This window comes from Nipponia nippon, unplaced genomic scaffold, assembly GCF_047370975.1.
Source record: "Nipponia nippon isolate SJK-2023a ecotype South Korea unplaced genomic scaffold, ASM4737097v1 scaffold_9, whole genome shotgun sequence".
Taxonomy (NCBI): domain Eukaryota; kingdom Metazoa; phylum Chordata; class Aves; order Pelecaniformes; family Threskiornithidae; genus Nipponia; species Nipponia nippon.
Window position 1 is genome coordinate 7,738,787 of NW_028262413.1, and position 19,565 is coordinate 7,758,351.

The following is a 19,565-nucleotide window of genomic DNA, read 5'->3' on the forward strand; positions in this document are numbered from 1 at the left end:
AAAGGTGTGATTCCCCTGCCACACAGCTTTCGCTGTGACGAAGCAAGTATAGCATGTTGCATTATGATCTGTAAATGCATTCTAAAACAGTGAGGCAGAAAATCTAGTCCTTGTCATCCATTTTTCTTATATTTTAACACGAAACTTTGCTGAAGTGCGTCTTTCAAACTTGTTTGTGTGATACTGGGAGCGTGTACTGTCAGATACAGCCAACGTGCTCGCATACACTCAGTTCATCTCGGAGATGCAGCGGGCTTCGAAGGAGGTTGATGTGTCTGTAGTATCTGATACTTTTTTCATTTGAAGAAAATGATTCTTAGTGTCAAACTTTGTAATCAGTGCTTGAAACGCTTCGGCAAACAAGTTTGTTTTTCAGGAGATTCTTTCTAACCTGTATTGAATTCAGTTTTCTTTTAAAAAAAATTTCTAGCCTGTTATTGTTGTGAAGATGATCTTTAAATAGAACTGTGTTTGTAAGCATAGAGTTCATTTGTGATAACTTTAACAGGCATCAACAGAGTGAACTTTTTCTTCTTGAAAAATTTGATGACAGGTTGGCTTGTTTCGCTCTGTGGAAGAGTAGAGAAGCTCTGAGTAGAAACAGAGAGGCCTAAAGCTGTTCATTGGGACAGGGGGCTTAACCCTCCTTCACCCCCCGAGAAACTCTGACTCTCCCCACAGTAAATTTCCAGGTGCTACCAGTTATCTTGTATGTTGTTTTAAATAAAACAAAACCAAAAAAACCAAGCCACCACGACCCCCACGGCTGTATTGGAGAGGCAGAGAGCCTATCTGCTCTTAACAAAGATCACCGTTACTCGCAGTAATACTTGTTCATGCGTGCAACCCTTTTGAAGTGGTTGGAGTGAAAGTCTGTTAGATTCTTATATTGACTCATTAAATAATTTTGAAATGTGTAATAATAAAAATGCAAAGGAATCTACAGCATCTGAGAATGGAAAATAAAAATGTGGAGAACAGAAGAGGGATTTGGCTAGACAATTTAAAATTGTTTGAGTGTTTGGTTTTGATAGCTTATTCAGTGCATGCTGAAACCATGGGGTGTCTTTGCAAGAGCTTAAGCATCTCATCTTTTCAGTTACACATACAGCCCTCCCCCCCCTTTTTTTTGGGGGTGTGTGTTACATCCTTTGAGAGGTAAACCCCTTGGTACTGCCTATTTCAAGCACTCCACTAGTACTGTCACCGTAGTTTATAGCTAACTGGCAAAGTAGAGGAGGAGGAGAGAACATTTGTAACTTGAGTCTTGAGCTTGATTTGATCAATTGTCATTCATCAAGATTGTTGAATCTTGGCTAAAAAGAGGTCTTTGCCACCCTTACAGCTTCCACACAGTCTGCCAGTGATTTATTCTAACTGTTTGTACTTGGTGCTTCAGAGAATCCCGAGGAAGTTTCTGATTGCTCTCTGTACAGAACCGAACTGTTTCGGGTGAGGTGATCCTCTCGATGGACACAGAGGGAGATGCAGAGGAGACACTTACTTTATTATAGGTTGAGGTTAGTTGAGCGATGGTCACTGATGCGCTTGATGTGCTCGGAGGTATTGCAGGTCAGAATTGATGCTGGCTGTGTGGTGATGTAGCATGGTATCATTCTTACAGTTTTTAGGCTATACTGGTCTTAAAGAAGTGTTGAATTTTCTGTGGGAATGCAGATCATCAGCTTTTGGGAAGCACCTTCAGAAGACACTCCAGAAGATTTTTATGACTGTAGGAATCTATCAGGAGAGCAGGTGGGAGCAAATTCCATTCAGCATCGTGTCACCTGATAGCAGTTGAACTTCTGGTCTTGGACAGTTAGTCTGTCCTAGGGAGGGGAAAAAAAAAAAAGAGACTTCATGAACCTCTAGGGCATTCAGCAGAAGCTTTGAGATTTTATTATATTAATTGTTATTAATGGAAGTTACCAGAGCTGTGAGGGTGGACAGCTATGCAACAAACCCTTGTGCTTCTTGAGCCTGTGCTGGGCAGGGTTGAGCACTGAAATCCAGGACTGGGCCAGGAAGGCTCACTAGAAGCATCTTTATCACGTAGACCCAAGGTCTAGAATTTTCCCAGCAGCAGGTTCAATAAATAATTAAAGCATTGGTGAAACTTTTGCTCCAATATTAAGTTGTAAATACAAGTAAGAGACAGCATCTTATTTCAAATTTAAATTTGTTTTTATTCAGCCTTGGGAGGTGCTCAATTGAGTTGATTTTTGTTGTGTTAAATCATGTCAAAGATGCTTAGAGGGCTCTATAGTCCTTGACTGCCTGCAAATACACTGTGAGAATTTTTAATAGATTGAAATAAATATTTTAAGGTAGCAGTACAAAGTGCCATGCTGCTTTTTTGACATTCTGCATAGCTATTCACAGTCTGTAATCAGATAAATCACTTCTTCATTTCATTGCATTCTAATTGACTATTTACACAGAGTGTTTTAGGGATTTGTGGACTGGTTATCGTAAAACAATTACAAGGAGACTTTAAAAGTGCATTGAACTGTTTAAGAAAATTGTAGAGATTTTATGAGAGAGCTTGAAAAACATGCAATTTGAAAGGATGCTACTTTTGAGATTATCTGCAGTAACTGGCCTTCATTTTCATCTTGTTATTTTTTTTCCCCTTAAATCCAAGTTCTATTTACAATATTTAATTATATCTGGCAAGATGAGTCACATGTTATAAATAGAATATTGTGATGTTAGACTGCAAGTTAGAACTGTGTCATCTTTTATGCTTTAAAGATACTTTGCAGGTTTTAGATATTACCATATTATTAGTGCAATATCGCAAGGCCTTGGGGACTTCCGCTGGAACTGCCTCAATCTATCCATAATATGTGAGGAAGCAGGATTTTTTTTTTTTCTTTTTATAAGAACCTTTGAAATAGTTGTCTATACACGTGCATAACAGTCAGGAATTCACTGTTATCTAACGCTTCTTAAGTGGTATGTATGATTAGCTAGGTTATCCCTGTGCAGAGGTGATGTCTTGATAATACAGATTAAATATTGCTTTTTGTGTAGTTTCTGTTCTGTGTTTAACAACAAATGCTCAGTAAGAGAACAACAATGCGATAAATATTATGTAGAAATGTGACTTTCACGTGAGTTGATAACACTACCATCTAAGTAGAGCAGGAAAGACAAAAAGGCTTAGTGAAGGCTACTTTTAAACAAATTGGGTTAAGAGGATGCAGATTACTCTCTCTAAGGTAACTATTTTAAAAGCTATTTCTTCCACTGCAGTGGGTCTATAAAAGAACGCGCATACTGTTCTTGCACGTCTTCTGCCTCTGCCCAGCCTATGGCTGTAACTGCCGAAGGCCGGCTGGGGATACGTGTGATCTGTTACCACTGACAAGACAGAAGAGATTTCATCTTTCGCAAATCATTATAATATTTGATTTGTCTATAAGATGCTTAAAAATGGTTTCTCTTCCCTTTTAATGAAGAAAATCACCACTGCTGTGGAAGTTGCCTCTATGTATGATACTCAACGTTATTTCCTGGACGTTCTTTCAGTGTAGGTGACAGCACAGAGGTGAATACAGCTTTGTACTTACACCTTAAGTTTTTAGAAGCGAGCGTTAAAATCTGGCAAAGGGAATTCAAAGTGTAACAGAGCAAAGTAGCACGACTGTAAAAGCAGTTGTCATGGAAGGCAATGAATTTGTTGTAATTGGTGTTTCTGTTGCTAGAAAGCGTTGCGCAGTCAAAGCCAGCTTGTGCAGGCTGCGTGCAGCTGTGAGCCAGGACCGGTGGTGCAGTGGCTCTCAAACTGATTCTCGTGGTAAGTCAGATACTCGTGGTAACCCTAGCTACTACGGGGTATGACTTCATCAAAGTAAACTGCACATGCAGCTGCTCCCACATCACTTGGAGTCATGATCGCTAGCTTTGGAAATGGTCACTGCGATGGTAAATATTCTAGGTTATTGGCTCAAGTAGATTATAAATACTCAAATGCTCAGTTATTTGTGTGTAAATGCCGCTTGTCAGCCCTTGTGGAATAAACTATTTTGTGGTAACCTGTTTTCCCATGAGAAAGATTGTTTATTTACAAGCTCACCCCCACCCTGATTTTGACTTTCAATAGCTTCAGTGTAGCCCATAGACAAACTTCATTGATAATAAAAGGTGAAAGGGATAATTGGTTGTGCCTCCCTTCTCTTCTGGTGGGATTATAACAGCCAGAAAACTTACGCAGTGTTCTTGATCAGCTTTTCTGTGGCTAAGCAGGACTTGCATCAACTGTTTGTAGTCTAATAGAAAATGCAGTGTTCTCAGCTGGCACTGAAGAAGCGTGTACAACGCAGCTGAAGGGCTAAAATCCAATAGGGAGCAGCTTTGAGGTTATAAGTCCGTGATGTGTGCTTTTGTTCTGAAATCTAGAGCTCTCATGATTTTATTTGCAAGAAAGTTTGTTGGACAATTTCGCGCTGATACAGTTGCCTGGAAGTCCTATAGCAGCTTGCATGAAAATGAAGTATAGAAGCTTTACTGAGTTAAATTTGAAAAACAAGTAATACACTGAATGCACGGTAAATTGGGTGTTTGTTTTCCTTTAACGTCAAATCCTGTTTTATTTTACCCTTCACTAATTCAGTTTTCTGTCTACAGTTTTTCTTTCATTGACTGCATAAATGATGTAGTAGATGTTGTCAGTGGGAAAACTGGAGTTCTGCCAGTTTATGAAGTGGTATCTGGGGATGCGAGGTGTTGTCGTGAGCCACTGAAGCCAACAAGGGTTTTGCTTGTGGCTGGAGGGAGGACGCAGGACCAGGTCATGGGGCTCGGTGTGCGAGAGAGTTTGCATGTGTGAGACAGCCACCTCACTACAGCCTTGTGATCAGACAGAGAGGTACTTCGCTATGCAAACATTTTAATTGTCAGTCCCTAGATATTGTAGCCATTGCTTTGTCAAGGTGTATATAGCCTAAATGACACCCTCTGGCTATTGTTTCAGGCTAAAATACAGAAGAAAATCTGTATTGGTTTACACCTAGGGTGTGGTTCTACGATCTTTTTTTTTTTTCTTCCCAGTAATGCTGGATTAAGCAGCTCCTCCATCTCTGCTGATTAAAACATTTGTGAAATAATGGTCTCGTTCTAACTTTAAAGTTGTTTCCAAAACAAGGCGATGGTTGCTTAAAGAAGATATTGAATTTTCCAGCACGTATTTGGTCTGGTAATCATAGAATCCATTGGGCCATACTTGCTTATATATCTTTTCAGGGTGAATCTGATCTGATTTTTACATGGCTACCTATGTGATTGTATGGTATATTAGATCTTGTATCTTGGTTATCTTTAAGAGTGTTGGAGATGTTATATCCCTGAATAACTGTAGTATAAACCGGGATCAGTTATAATATGTAAGAGTATTGTGAAAAGTAAACAGCAAGTAAGAATTAGTTCATATCATTTAACATCATATTGGTTAGTTTTGAAATTTATTTTCAGTAACTAGCTGTGTTAGAAAACTAGGTAATAGAAATTTAAAGTTTCTTTGACTGAAATTCCTGAGACGGTTCCCAGTAGCTTTGTGAACTGGAGACAATACCATTTGAATCTGGGTTACTCTGCTGAGGAAGGGTTAAAACGTCATTTATTTTTATCTCCTGTTGGAGGGCTGTTGCAAATGATGCCAAAAGGAGAAAGAGGCATCATCTATACAGTATACGTAAATGTGATCCATACCAAATATTCTTTTTATCCCTTCAGAACAAATCTGTAGTAGCGTGGAATATCCAGAGGCCTCAAACTCTGCAAAAATTTGGGTTAACTGGCTGTATTTTTGATGGATATTTCAAAGGAACGAAAATTGTTCCCAATAGTCAGACACTGTGGGTGTTGGATTATTGAGACAGCCATGTAAAATAATTTGGAAAGCAGCTTTCAAAATAAGTTTTCCCAGGAATTTTTCCACTTTTCCTGGGAAATGTTAAAATTGTCTGTTTCACTCCAGTTCAATTAGGATGACTCTAGAAATGTGTTAAAGGACTGTAACTTGCCTCTGACAACTAGAAGGCTTTGGTTTGTAAGGAATATTTGTAAGCAGCGTTTACTTCGTAAAAGTACTTGAAGATGAATTTCGGAAAGCAATTTTGGTTTTTTGTTTCTGTGTAAGTTGTGTTACCCAAAGCAACTGTCTAGAAATCATACTTGTTAAGGAGCTTCTGCTCCATATTGTAGTTCGTAATTTACAGAGAAGTTTTGAGCCAAATTCAATGTATCTGCGTTGCCTACCAAAGCTACTGTAATACGTGCTTATATAAGAGGTTGCAAATTTTCACCCTAAATGCTCTTTTTTTGTGGCTAAGTGATTGAAGGAGACTTCTAGTACCAGTTGTGTTCTGGGACCTGGGGCAAAATACTGATGTCTGAACCATACCTGATACAGTTTGATTATGTCTTGTGTGTGGGCTCGGCAGAGCCCTCTCCTTATCTGTTGTTCCTTTTGTAGGACCTGCTTTAATAGCCGGCTGACTTGGTTTGCTTTGCCTGGCTATTTCAACACCGCTATTTCCACGGGGTGTTTGGAGAAGTCGTCCAAAATGCATCAGCCCTTGTTTGGGAAATTTCCTTCTGGTTCTGCCTGACTAGCAGCCTATGCCCTGAAATGTAGGGGCACAGACCACTGTGTCATTGCTGGAATAAAACTTGCAAGTCTCTTCTGTTGTTTTTGTGGCCTGAATTTAATGATCTGAAGTGTTGGCTTGATAGCCTTGGAGATAACAATGCTATTTTTATCTGCGGAGTAGGTAGAGCACAGGAGTAAAATCTTAAGCGCGCTGTCAGTGTGTCTCGTCTGAGGCTTGTTTACAACTGGTTGGGATGAGAAGGGGGTTCTCTGTGCAATGCTGCAGTTCTCTGTCATCCTGCTGACACCATCAAGAGCCATCGTGGATAACCACGACCATGTGAAGGAAGGCCCCTGTCCTGGGAAAGGACCAAACTCACAGTCTGGATGGATGGTGCTCTGCACTGTAAAATGGGAAGACGTGATGGTAAGGTGCAACATCAGCACTTTTATTTATAGTTTAATCACGCTAAGAGTTTTCCTGTAGTCCTGTGAGTGGTGTTGTGAGATCAGGGCTTCACAGGAAGCACCGTGTCATTTGTCATCGCAGTGATTCAGGGTGACGTCACCAACTGACAGGAGCATTTGGGGTGTCCGTGCTGTTATGGTGGCCCTGTGATACCCGTTTATGGACTCCTTTGGCATCTTTCCCCAAGTGCTCTGCAGCATTGCTGGAAGCAAAAGCTTTTGAGCAATTTCCAAAAACAAAGCGGTGCATTGTGGGCCAGCACTGGGAAGACTGGCTCAACAAGTTTGGCAGCAGTGGCTTTGGCTTCCTGCCTACCCTGGATAGGCACCAGTAGAGATTGCCATAGTCTTCGGACGGGTTTGCGCAGAAGACCTCAGCCTAGGTCCTGAAATTCATGCGCGTGCAACTGCTGCGTCTGGCAAAGGATCCGCTTCTGTTGTAAACCACGGTTTTGTTATCCTAGATATGTTTGCAGTAGTTATCTTTTGTCTGCTGTAGGAAGGTGGATGTGTTATTTGTTTTCAGTGTACTGGAGGGTGGTAAACTCTACAAATTTGTCATAATATCAAAGGATCCTGTTTAGCTTTCAATCTTCTGTTATTTATTTAATCTCACATACTGTTGTCATCCTGAGTCATCTAGGGGCAGTTAACTAGTGCTCTGAAATGTTCTTTTCCGTGCCTTTTTTTAAATACCAACTCCGTATGTTCTTTGCCGTGCCTCTTGCTTAATACTGACTCCATATGTCTTCTGTGGCATCTCCTCCACAGACCTTTGCTAACAGGCCTAGTCTTGTAACGCGATGTGCCGGGACCACCGCTTGAGGTCTGTGGGGTCCTTGGGGGGGGGGGGGGGCAGGACACCGCTCGCCTGTGTCTCATTGCACAGTCATACACCAAATGTGTCTAATCTTCTTGTATCTCTGCAAGGATGACTTTCTCTGTCTTGCTGCTTCTGTAATCAGGTTTGTTCTTACGTCCTTTTTGACATGAGATGTCTAAAAATTAAAATTTGTGCCCAATTCAGTACTTTTTTTTTTTTTTTCCCCCCCCCCCCAAGAGCAGAGCATTTTGCTTCCTAGGAGAAAAGCTCCTTTTTTCCCCCCTCCCCCTGTGTATTTAGTTCCATTCATATGTATCCATATACCGTCTTCCCAAGTGTGATGAGCACTGTTAGCTGCAGGGGGACCGGAGGAGAGTAGTAGTCTTGGAAGTGTCTGTCAAAAACGTGAGTTAGACCAAACCAACCAAATCAGTACATTAAGTGGTCTCAGTAAATTCTTGTATCCTTCCCTTTTGTTTTATTTTGTTACAGGTATTACCTTTCGTGTACATCACAAGTGGGCTGGTGTTCCAGTTATGTTATAGAGGCCCAGACCATGAAAGAGCAGAAAAATTACTTTAAAGCATGTCAGCTCTTTCAGATCTTCCGTGTGTATAATATGATCTAAGTGATCTTCGTTTTTGAATACATCTAAATTTAAAAATATTAAAAGTTGCAGTCCTTCCCAACCTGTTTCTATTTAAGAGTAGCAGAGAACTAGTACCAGATATGGAGGGGTAATACCTGGGACAGACTTGTTCACCCGGTGTTTTCAGAGTCTTTTTTTATTCTGTAACAGATACCATGTATTTTATGTGTAATGTTTGGAGATGGAATTCTGGAAAATTTTGTGAAGGCGGGCTCCTAAAATAAGGCGAATCACTCTTAACAGTGAAGAAATACATCCTGAAATCAGTATAGCGATGGGCTTATTCTAAAAGGGAGATGACATGCAAAGGCAAAACCTAAATTTCTTCTTTAGAAGAATTTGAAATACCATAACAAAAAAAAAAAAAAAAAATCACTTCCGTAAAGAGTTTTTAGGCTGAACTGGGTTTGTATTGTATCACAGACAGGCAGCAGTGGAATTATTGACCTTGTACTGTGAACAGGTAGCCTGATTTTCTTCAGTGCTTACCTATTTAGTTAATATAACTGTCTCAAAAAACAACTGGTACTGGTTCGAAGCCTAACACTTCTGAATAGATAGATCCCCTCTTAGAAGGGAAGCTGTGACGACTGTAGCTCTGTATGTGCTGGAATATATAATTTGTGAGAAGTAAAGACTTAGGGTTTACTGGTTCCTCAGCTATACCATTGAAATACTCAGTCATATTTATTTGTCTAAAGGTATGCAACGGTCAAGTTTAAAATACTTTGTGTCACTACATGTGTGTTCAAATACATAAGAAGTGGGTTAGCTCTCACACTACACTGTAACAACTAAAACGTTTTATTTTCCACTTTATCTTTTAATCTTATGAAATATCACAGTACTGGGTTTTTTTGTGCTATAGTACATTTATATGTCTGTTGCTGTGCAACTTATATTTTTTTTTTTAATTGTATCAAATCAACTGCTAGTAAATCTGTAAAGCAAAGGAGGTAAATTTTAAGGGAAAAACTAATAGTGCCTGCCAAATTGAGAGGGGTGCAGAAATTTAAGTTGGTATGTGAAAACTGGCAGGCATCAGTTTCCTTATAGCTATATTAGACATGATTGTCTTATTTTTGAAGTGGATGTTTCAGTGCGGGGAGAATAGGAGTGGCAGGGGTGGGGTGGTTTTAGGTAGTTGGGTTGCCTAATAAAAGAAAATACTGAAATAGAATTCAGTTGACAGGTCATCTGTATCATTTTCCTTAAATTTATTTTTGCATATGCTGATTTCCTCCCTCAGGTATCAGGTGCATGATGTAAAATGTATGGGGAGAGTATTCTTTGTGCAAAGACGCATTGCCTTTGCAGAATTAAAGAATGCTGTGCTGGTATCCCCCAGGAGTTGGGGTCAGCAGGAGAGAGGGTAGAAGAGGTTGAAAGATGAGCACTACGCATGTCCTCTGTAGCAGGGAAAATAACGTGTTAACTGATGATGGTTTTAATGTGAAGACTGCAGTAATGCAATCATGCGAGAGATGTGTAACTGTCTCTAGTTCTTGTTTTTATTGGTTTTGAGAAAGTTTATATTTCTAAAGACTGTATGGATTCTGGTGTTTCTGATGTCACTTTTTTTTTTTTTTAGTATTACTGAATCTTGTTGTTTTCTCATATCACAAAAGATACAGTCATGGGTAGGTTGTATTCCTCCTGTTCTCAGTTAGTAAGAAAAAATGTGTAAATCCAAGTGAATGATTGCTGCCTCTCTGCTTCCTCAGTTACTGGGTGCTGAGCTACAGCCAGCACCCAGTTGCATCGCTGTGACGTGGACAGTTACATAGGGAAAGATGGCAAAAACCACACATGCCATTTTATTTTTTCCTCAAAAGGCTAGATAAGAGATGTGAAAGGGTGAGGAGCTTGGAACATGGTCACCATTTGCAGTCACAATGTATCAAAATACTTCTGCTGCAATGAATGGTTTTATGTAAACTGTGAGTTTAGATTTTAAAAAGCTTCCTTTTTCCTACTACAGAAGTACAGGTGCTGCAAAGTACACAGTGCTGTGTGTGGAAGAGGAGAAAAGTACCAGGCCTGTTGATGTTAAAACAATTCATAATAGTAGCATGCTTTGGGGTATACGAATTAAGATACAATTCAGAATGTTCTCTGGATGATACAGTTAATTTTAATTGAGGCTATGACTGTAACTAGTTGCTCGGCCAGAACTTTTTGTCCCCTCATAGTAGACCCTGGTTTTCTGCATAACAACTGAAATGTTCCTGTGTACCCTTTCATGTTAAATTACCCCAGATTTTACTATTGCTGTGTAAATCCCAAGTTTATTTCCTGAGTTCTGTTTAATTTTTGTGTCATAATCACAAAATTTAACTCAACATTGAGGGATCCTTAAGGTATTTTAGGACTAGGTATGTAACAAATAGGGTTTTTTTGCCACAAAAACATAAATAATAATTTGTTGGCTAAAATCTAGCAGTGGCACGGTGAGATCATGTCATCTAAAAATAATGGATGGCTTTGAAGATTTCTTATGTGACAAGTTGTATGTTCAGCATTTATGTAATATTATACAAATCGTCTGGAGAAATTTAAAATATCTTCAACTCTGAAAACTAATTAATGAGTAAATGGACATAGTTTTTGCATATGACTGACTTCATTCAAATTGCTGACGAAAACCTGATGTAACAGAATACAATGTGTGGGGGGGAATTTTTCATCTGCTGAAAAGCTTTAAATATGCTACTTGTGTTTCATTGAGGAATTTATTAATCAGTCTTTTGTAAACTCGCTTACTGAAATTTTGTATTATTCTGAATAATAAACTTAGAAAAACTGTTTAATAGTTTTGAATGAACAATTTGACATACTTTTTGTGTTAGATTTTCTAAAAGATTAATTGTGTGTAGCTGAATTTGTATACAAAGAATTTAACTAAATACTTAGATGCCTGCTTTAATATGTGTTTTATATATAATTACAGGAACATTCAAATCTTGGGAGCCTAAAATTAGAACTCCCAGCTGCGCGCTAGGCTGCAGGTGCACGTGTGCATGACACACTTCTCTTTGGTATCTGCTGCTCGGTTTTTATCAGTGGCCACGATGCAGAAATTTCCCAAGACTGTTAAATTTTAGAGAACAGGAGGTATAGTGACTGCCAGCGTTGCATTCTGCATCCTGAGAGAGGAAAGGCTACAGGAGCATTGCAGTGATTGTGTGCCCGTAGCCTTGCAAAAGGGCTGGTGTTTGGATTTGCCGCTGGGGTACGCACGGAGGAGTGGTACTGCCTGCAGCATGTGGCAAACCTTTTTTGCCGGAGGTGAAGCTGGAGGAGGTGGTGCAGGGGATGGGATTTTGGAAATGCAGCATGGCTGAACCCAGAGAAAACGTGAGGCAGGAGAGGTAGGTCCTCCTTCACCCTTTCAGGTTTCGCTGGGCAAGATTCTGCCTTGAATTTGGGAAAGCGAAGTGAAAACTACAGAACCGTAGCTTTGGAAAAATAGACTGTCTTGAGTTTGGAAAGGAGACTGGACAGAGAGGACTCTGCTTTTAGAGATAAAGCGTTCTAACGCTAGTAAAGATCTACAACCGATCAAATCTCATAGTGCGGCTCCTCTGCCCAGTTAAACTAGATTGTGGGGTTTTTTGGTCTTGAAGTGAAAGTCATTTCTCTGAGCCAAAACTTTGAGGTTTGGGTATTCTTAGGACTTCAATAGAACGCTGTGTAATTGCTATTTTTGCCAAAGTGGAAAATGCAGTAAAAACATTTAATCAAGTCCTCAGCTGTTCCTTCCTTCATCCGATCAATCAACAACTGCGCGGTGAAACAAAGTTCACGCACTTGTGCTCAGAACCCAAGCAGAGCCGTGCCTTTCGAACGTCTCCTCAAATAGCTGGGCTTTCAAAGCTGTGTGTGCAAAAAATGTAAGTTACTTAATGGACAGAGCGGAGCTGGCAAGGAATTTAAAAAAAATAGATAACCTTGCTGAAAATACTTTAGCAATGCTTCCCTCTGAGCCTAAATGAAACAGCTTGGGTATGGAAATGTCCATTTGTTTTGCTTTATTTTGTATTAAAAGGTTCTTTTGTATCTGAGGCAACATGAGCACAAACCTTATGGGACAAATTTTTTAAGAAAGTGTTTCTGTATGTAAATTTGATCGTTTTATGTTCAGTTTGTTTGATTATGCATATGTTCTTTGCAAGCTCAAATTTGTTATGCCTGCGCATATGGTTCATAAAATACTTTTGTTCTATTAATACATAACTGTTCATTACTTGAAATTTTGCAGAAAACCCTCAAGTGTGTATATTTTACTAGAATCTCTTATTTTGGTTTAAAACTTGTGTAAACCAGAGCACTCTGAATATTATGTGGTTTTAGTTATTTTGTTCACAATATCTGTTTAGGAATGTTCTTTTTATGTTATCATCTTGCATAATACACAGTAAAAAACTTCCCAGTAGTTTAATTTCATTTCAACATTGATAAGTATACAAAACCGCATGTGTGTTCGTGAATGATAAGCACTTGAGTGTTTCTGGAAAATAGTTTGGAAACATACTGTGTAGAAAATAATATTTCAGTTGCAGAAAGTGAAGTATTTGTGTATGAAAGGTAAGTTTTGAGATGCTAACTTAGATCACTTTTTTTTTAAACATTCCTATCAATTCAAATAAGGGACTATATGGCTTAGAATTGGTGGGAGCTTTACTTAAGATAACTAAGTTAAGATACCTCGTAGTGCTATTTGTGCAGAAAGGTTGCTGCCTCAGGCTTGTGTCTAAGATCCTCCTTGCACCTGAAAACTACTTGTTACTGACAACTAATGTCAGCGCTAGATCCAGGTGTGCAGATTTCCTGGCAGAATTTCAGCTTTTTGGGCTGACCGTAGGCCGTTAGCCTGGTTGTAACCCAGCTCAGCTTTCTGTTTGAAATCTGCCCGGGTTTGGTGTGCGCTGTTTCGTGTGGTCCCTAAACGCTGGTTGGGCGCCTTCCTTCTCCCTTCTTGGGCCTCTCTCCCCCAAATCACAAGCTCTTAAAAACAGTAATTTGGGAGGTTTTGTCTGCTTTCAGGTATTAAAGTGACATTCATGTTCTCCACAACCATAAAGGGTAAACCAATAGAAATATTTTTATTACTTTAGCAGGATCTGACAGTAGCTGGGACAAGTGTTATAAGCAAATTCCAGGAGGTGGCACAGAACTTTTTTTTCCTTCAAGATGTCGACGAGTTTTAAGTTTCTGCAGCTGTGTTTTTTCTCCCCTTCTCAAAATTTTTTTCAGACGTTACTGAAGAGTTGTGTTATCTTAAAGAAAAGTTCTAATAAAAGCATGCCTTTAGAGAAAGAGATCTACCAGTTAAGTCAAGTTAAAATGAGATGTACTCGCATATTTTTCACCTTAGTGTGATCAAGACTAATGATCTTCTAATGAGAAGAGAAAACACAGCTAGTATGGAGCAAATGTATTCAAGATAGCTTTTGTGAACACTATTTGAACTTACTTGGTCCATGAAGTAAATAGTTCAAACAATCCAGATTTGGCAACGTTTCAAAATAATGGGATATATTTACAGTTTCCTTGTATAGTACCTCCAAAACAGTTCCCTGATGTCTTAATGGAAAGCCCAGCGAATTGATAAAAGTTGGTACATTTACTTAGGGTGGATTTAGATCAGGCCCCAGTAAAAAGAAAAATAAACTCTGTGTTTGGGGAGCTGTAAAGATAATAGGGAGTTATATCTCTGTTGTGAGTGTTAATAGTCTAGGGTATCGTGTTTTAATGCATCGAATATTAACTATAGTTATTTAAAATATTATGGAAGTATAATCAGGCTGGCGGTGTGCTGAAGGCATGTTATGCTATGCTGTGGGGATCTTTGTAGTCAAAACATTTTACTGTTCACATCGGGCATCAGCATGAAATATCCGTTGTCAAATTACACTAAATGGCAAGCAGGATGTACATATTTGTGATAAATCAGATTCAGACTTTAAAAATCAGTCTTAATAAGCAGATGCTTATGCTGAGAATGGATAGGGAGGAGGTGAGCATTAGCTGTGTTCTGGCTTAAAAAAATAGTTCTGCAGTACTTTTATGTGTTTTTGTCACTTTTTTCATCAAGTTTTTTTATTCTTCTGCCCTACCTCTGATAGAGTTTGTTCTTTGCCCTTTCACTTCTGCCCTTGCTAGTTTTGCTTTCTCTTCCTCTGTTTTCAGTTTTCGCTCTCCTCCTTGTTTTTTCAGTCGCGGTGAGCAGACTTCTGCAAAATAGGAAACTTGTGTTCTGGTCTCTGCAAACAGCCAGGATTAGGGCTCCTTTTACCCTCTGCCTCTGGGGTTTGCTGTCCTGGAGAAGATCTCGACCTCGCTTTTTTGGTGATATTTCATTTCATTTCTAGAAGGGATGTTGTCTTATTACCTGCTAGGTTAGATGGACTTTGCAATGGTCCCAGCCTGAAAAGGGACAACAAGATTTGTAGGAAAGTTGATAAATATTGGGGTTTAAAAAAAAAAAAATCCAATAAAAATACACAGTGGAGCTGTGGCAGTCACTGAATCTAGTGGCTCAATAAATGCAAACTGCCGGCCTGTTCTCCAGCTGCATGATTTAGCCTGTTTTATTTGTTCTGTTGTCCGTGATGTTAAATAATAGAATTGAGGGTACACAGACACAGTTACTTTTAATGACCACAAGCATGAATTTCTGTAGTGTAACCGTCTTGAAAGAAAATGCTGAAAATACTAAGACATTATTAGGTGACTTCTGTGCTTCTACATCTCTCGGGAGAAGAGGAGATGGCAGCTCAGTTTAAGGAAGTTTTTCAGAGTAGACGTGCTGAGCTCCGTGTTACTTGACGTACGGTATGCCAGATTGTCCATTATTGTTTTTCCTTTTTTATTAGAAAAGGTACTATATTGGCCTTTTCCAAATAAGAAGCATTTTCCTTATTACATGCTCAACAAATAATGCAGTTAAGGTATCTCCGAATTGCCTATGGCATGGGTTTGTTCTAGTCTTGGTGAAGAGTGCAGCAATATATCATTTAAAGTTACCTTTTTAAAAACGCTGTAACTAAGTTACATTTGAAAGGGGAAGTGAATTCTGGAGGTCACAACATTCAGAGGTTTCATATTATGGAGGTACATGAAGTTGTTTTTCTTTTTGGTGTTAACAGAATTAATGTAACTAGCAGCTCCTATAACAGTATTTGTATGTTGATACCGTATAAATACTGCATTTACGGAAAAATAAATGGAAATTTTGAGGTCTTGGTTTAAATTTTTAGTTTGACCTTGAAAAACATTCCCAGATGGAGAGAGTTAAATGAGCCCAGCTTTGAAAGAGGAACATATGAATCACGGTTGCTAGGCTCTTCCTTGAGAGGCACAGGCTTTACATTTACAGTGAAGTATTTCAAAAAGTAATCTTTAAACTCGGAGGAACAGTGCGTTTGAAATGACACTGGTGAAATACTATAAACTTCATTAGACTTTTAAATAGAGAATTTGCATGCCATTAAATGAAATAGGTATAAAGTATTAGACAGTAGAATATCAACTGCAAGACGGGTGAACTTTCAGAAGTGGCTGGGGGGGGAACAGAAAAATAAGGCATCCATCCCCTGCTCTTGGTACGTACTTCTTACGTAAGTTTTGTTGAACTATTCTGTATATTGTTCTCTAACACTTGCATGGTCTAATTTGTCATTCTCATAACAGTGCCGCATAGATGTTTGCCCCATTGGAACACAGAAACAGGATTTCCCTGAAACCTGCTCTTATTCTGCTCAACTAAAATGACAGTGAAGCACATTAAATGCGGGGGTGCTTACCTGCCTAAGACTGAGGCTCCCGGGTTGGGAAGTGTGGATTCAGGTCTCTTCCAGTTGTCTTAACTGATCGTGGTTGGGTCACACTCCTTACAGTTCCAAACCCCTTGTTAAAGCTAACGTTCAGGTCTCCGTGAAGTACGGACACTGCTGTTTGCCCCCTGGTATCCAGTCTGTGGGCTGGTCTCCTGTGTTCATGCAGTGCTCAGCATAGTTGGGTTCCAGTCTTATTTGGGGCCCTGTGGGTTTCTCTAACAAAAGGATTTGATTGTATCTATTTTAAATAAATGCTTTGATAATAAAATGCTATAGTTTATTTTACCTCATATGAGAAAACAAAAGGAATTGCGTTTAGGACTCTAGCTTTCCTGCTGCTCCCTTGCTGGTTACGTTTAGATGCTGCTCTGTTATCAGCACCGCAGGAGAGTACTGCGGGGGCAGAAGATCTTTCACGTTGATCGGTGTGATCTGGCTGGAGTCTTGTGCGTGACTTCCTTTGAAACCACGGTTGTGATTTTGGGTGTGCAGCAAATTTTTTTTTTTTTTTTTTTTTTTGCTGTGTCAAGTGGTTTTACTCTTAGAATGGTTCTTTACAAGTTTGTGTATTTCCTAGTATTTTGGCATTGCTTTCTGTCACTTGGAGCATTGATTTTAAAACTCTGAAGATGTGCTATACAGTGTAAAGGATGCTCGTAAATTATTCAGATTTCTTGGGATCCCCAAACTGAAATAAGAAAACACTTTTGTGTACGTCGATTTCTGCCAGTTTGTTTCACTTGTTTCAAATTGCAGCTCTGTATTTCCAGCAAATATTCATAAAAGGGTACTTAAATAGAGTGACCGTGATGTCTCGGGCTAGTGTCAAGGAGTGCTTTAGCTTTTGCAAGAGACGCAAGCAATCCGTTCCTCCTGTTAATGACTTTCCCCCCTGCATTCTGTACAAGCTGGTGTAAAGTCTGTGAATCCAGTGTTGTCCGAAAGGTATGGTTCTGAGAGCAGGTTACAGGGTGTGGATTTACAGTTCGTTAGACATTATACCGCAGTTGCCTGTCTGTGTGCTATTAACAATGTAAATAGCAGGCAGTGCGTGCTGTTATTGTCCCATTCATCGTGGTCTATTAGGAGTCAAATGGAAGTGACCCTGGAGTATTTGCTTGCCGTGTGGAAACTCTTTTACGCAGGCATAGCGAAAGAGCTCCTGCGTGGAGTATTAGCAATGACATTTAAGTTTATACTTTTTTTTTTTTGCTCTTCACTAGCTTAATATTACATCACAGAAAGTAGATATTGAAAAATAGAAGTTTATTATTCCTATCTGACTTCTTTTCCCAGCATATATTTACTCAGTTTTGCCTAGTTTGCAGTAAGTTAGGTGTGCCTGAGGTCTTAATACTTTTTTTTCACTATATGTATAAATATCTTATAAATAAATAAGCAAGAGTCGCTACTTAACGAATTGCAAATCAGTTTATAATTTATTATTTATTTAATGTAACCTCAGTTACAAAAAGGTGCCTGTGATTTAGGTAGCTCTGATCTATCACAGCCGTGTCAGATGTCGATGGTCATTGTATTTGTGTCCAACTGCAAAATCCAGTTGCAGCTGTTATTGCTGGTATCATGCTTAATTTTAATGTAGCACTAATAAGGTTTTTGGAAAACCTGGGATAGACCTTATTTTTTAAAGAAAGGTAATTAAATTTTTATGAAGAAGATACTTACTACAAAGGGAGCCCTTAATTCTGGAAGCTGTTCGGTGTGGATACGTTCCTTTGTCTGCGAGGAAAAAAAGCGGAGTCTGTGGGGCTCTGCAGGGCTGCCAGCGTCGCGCTGCCAGCGGTTACCTTGGGTTATGGCACCTTTGCTCCTAAAATGCAGCCCACTCAATTGATTTCATAATTGGTGTTCCAGTAACGAACAAAACTATGGATGTTGTTAAAAATACACATAGGCACATTAGTAGCTTTAAAACAAAACTCTGGGGTCAGTTCTAGCACAGAGGTAAATAAGTTTAACTTAATTTCTGAGTTACTGTTACCATAAATCTATTACTTAAGTATTTTTTTTTAAGAAAATAAGTTTTCTTATATCAGTTTTAAACCTTTAAATAGTGTTATAGATCCCTTAGCCACGTGCTTTGGCAATAATGAATTTATACTCTTACGTTTGCAGTTTCCTATTTTTTGTCTTCTAATGATCGAATAACATTTTTAGTTATATAAATGTAATAGATACATTTAAGTTGTGTAGTAAATGTTGTATTTAATGTTCCAGTAGTCTCTGAATGCAGTTTTAACTGTTAAACTGTATTCTTAAGAAGCTGTATTCTTAAAAACAAAATTGTAGAAACTAATTTTATTAGTAAAGGTCTGCAAGTATGTGTGTTATCTCTGAAATCCACACATGCTCTGACATACTGTTATCTCTATTTCTCTCTCTTATATAGCTGTTACACAGATCTCTGGCAGCAGATGGCTGGACTATAATGCACTCTTAAACAAATAAAACCATTAGGCATGTAATACTGCCTGGTAAACGACCGTGTGTTTAAAATGGTTTAAAAAAAAATTAAATAGAAAATAAAGTTCATTTTTGAATTCATTTAAGGAAATTGGAATAAAATCCAGACCCCTTTCAGAATACATAAAACATCCTCTCTTATGTTGTGTTTGTCATTTGAAGTCAGTCTTTTTTTTATTACATTCTTGCATCTGGTATAAGATAATCAGTCCTAAATCAGTTTTCTAATAGATGTTTTCTACAAGTAATCGCTTATTTTACATTTATCTTTGTAGGAAGATTTTTTGCTTTTGTAATACTCCAGCACAAAATTATCTATTGCATTATATGCTCTTTTTTCCTCATTTTCAAATCTGGTACAAATGTATTAAAATTATGATTCAACACTAGTGTCATGGCTCTGTAATTAAACTGTTTTTTCAATAATTGTCAGCAGCTGAGAGATGCCATTTTGTCTTTTTGTTTTTAGATATGCCAATATTTGGTCTTTGCCCGGCTCATGATGATTTCTATTTGGTGATGTGTAACCACTGTAATCAGGTCGTAAAACCACAGGCATTTCAATCACATTATGGTAAGTGCTTAACTATTTTTAATAATTAAGGGTGAGGTTAAATCAGGATTAAGCCTGGCAATTTTTTTTTTAAATTGATGGTACATAGATCATTACATTATAAATATTGTCAAAGAACATAACCTGTGTTT

General features: G+C 38.6%; 1 protein-coding gene across 7 annotated transcripts in view; it reads left to right on the forward strand.

Moving 5' to 3' along the window:
- ATXN7 (ataxin 7) overlaps positions 1 to 19,565 on the forward strand; it is a 72,451-nt gene that overhangs the window by 11,886 nt on the left and 41,000 nt on the right. For 3 of the 7 annotated variants that reach the window (XR_015701187.1, XM_087742905.1, XM_087742906.1), the window contains exon 4: positions 19,330 to 19,434. The exons of 1 other annotated variant lie outside the window; for it this stretch is intronic. Coding sequence is in view for 5 of the 6 variants with exons in the window: in XM_087742905.1 (XP_087599031.1) it covers positions 19,330 to 19,434 (105 nt within the window). In the remaining variant the exon portion in view is untranslated. Of the gene's footprint in view, positions 1 to 3,710; positions 3,803 to 11,665; positions 11,907 to 13,071; positions 13,123 to 19,329; positions 19,435 to 19,565 lie in introns of those variants that run through there. 3 more of the 7 variants (XM_087742910.1, XM_087742911.1, XM_087742908.1) reach the window with 3 other exon arrangements.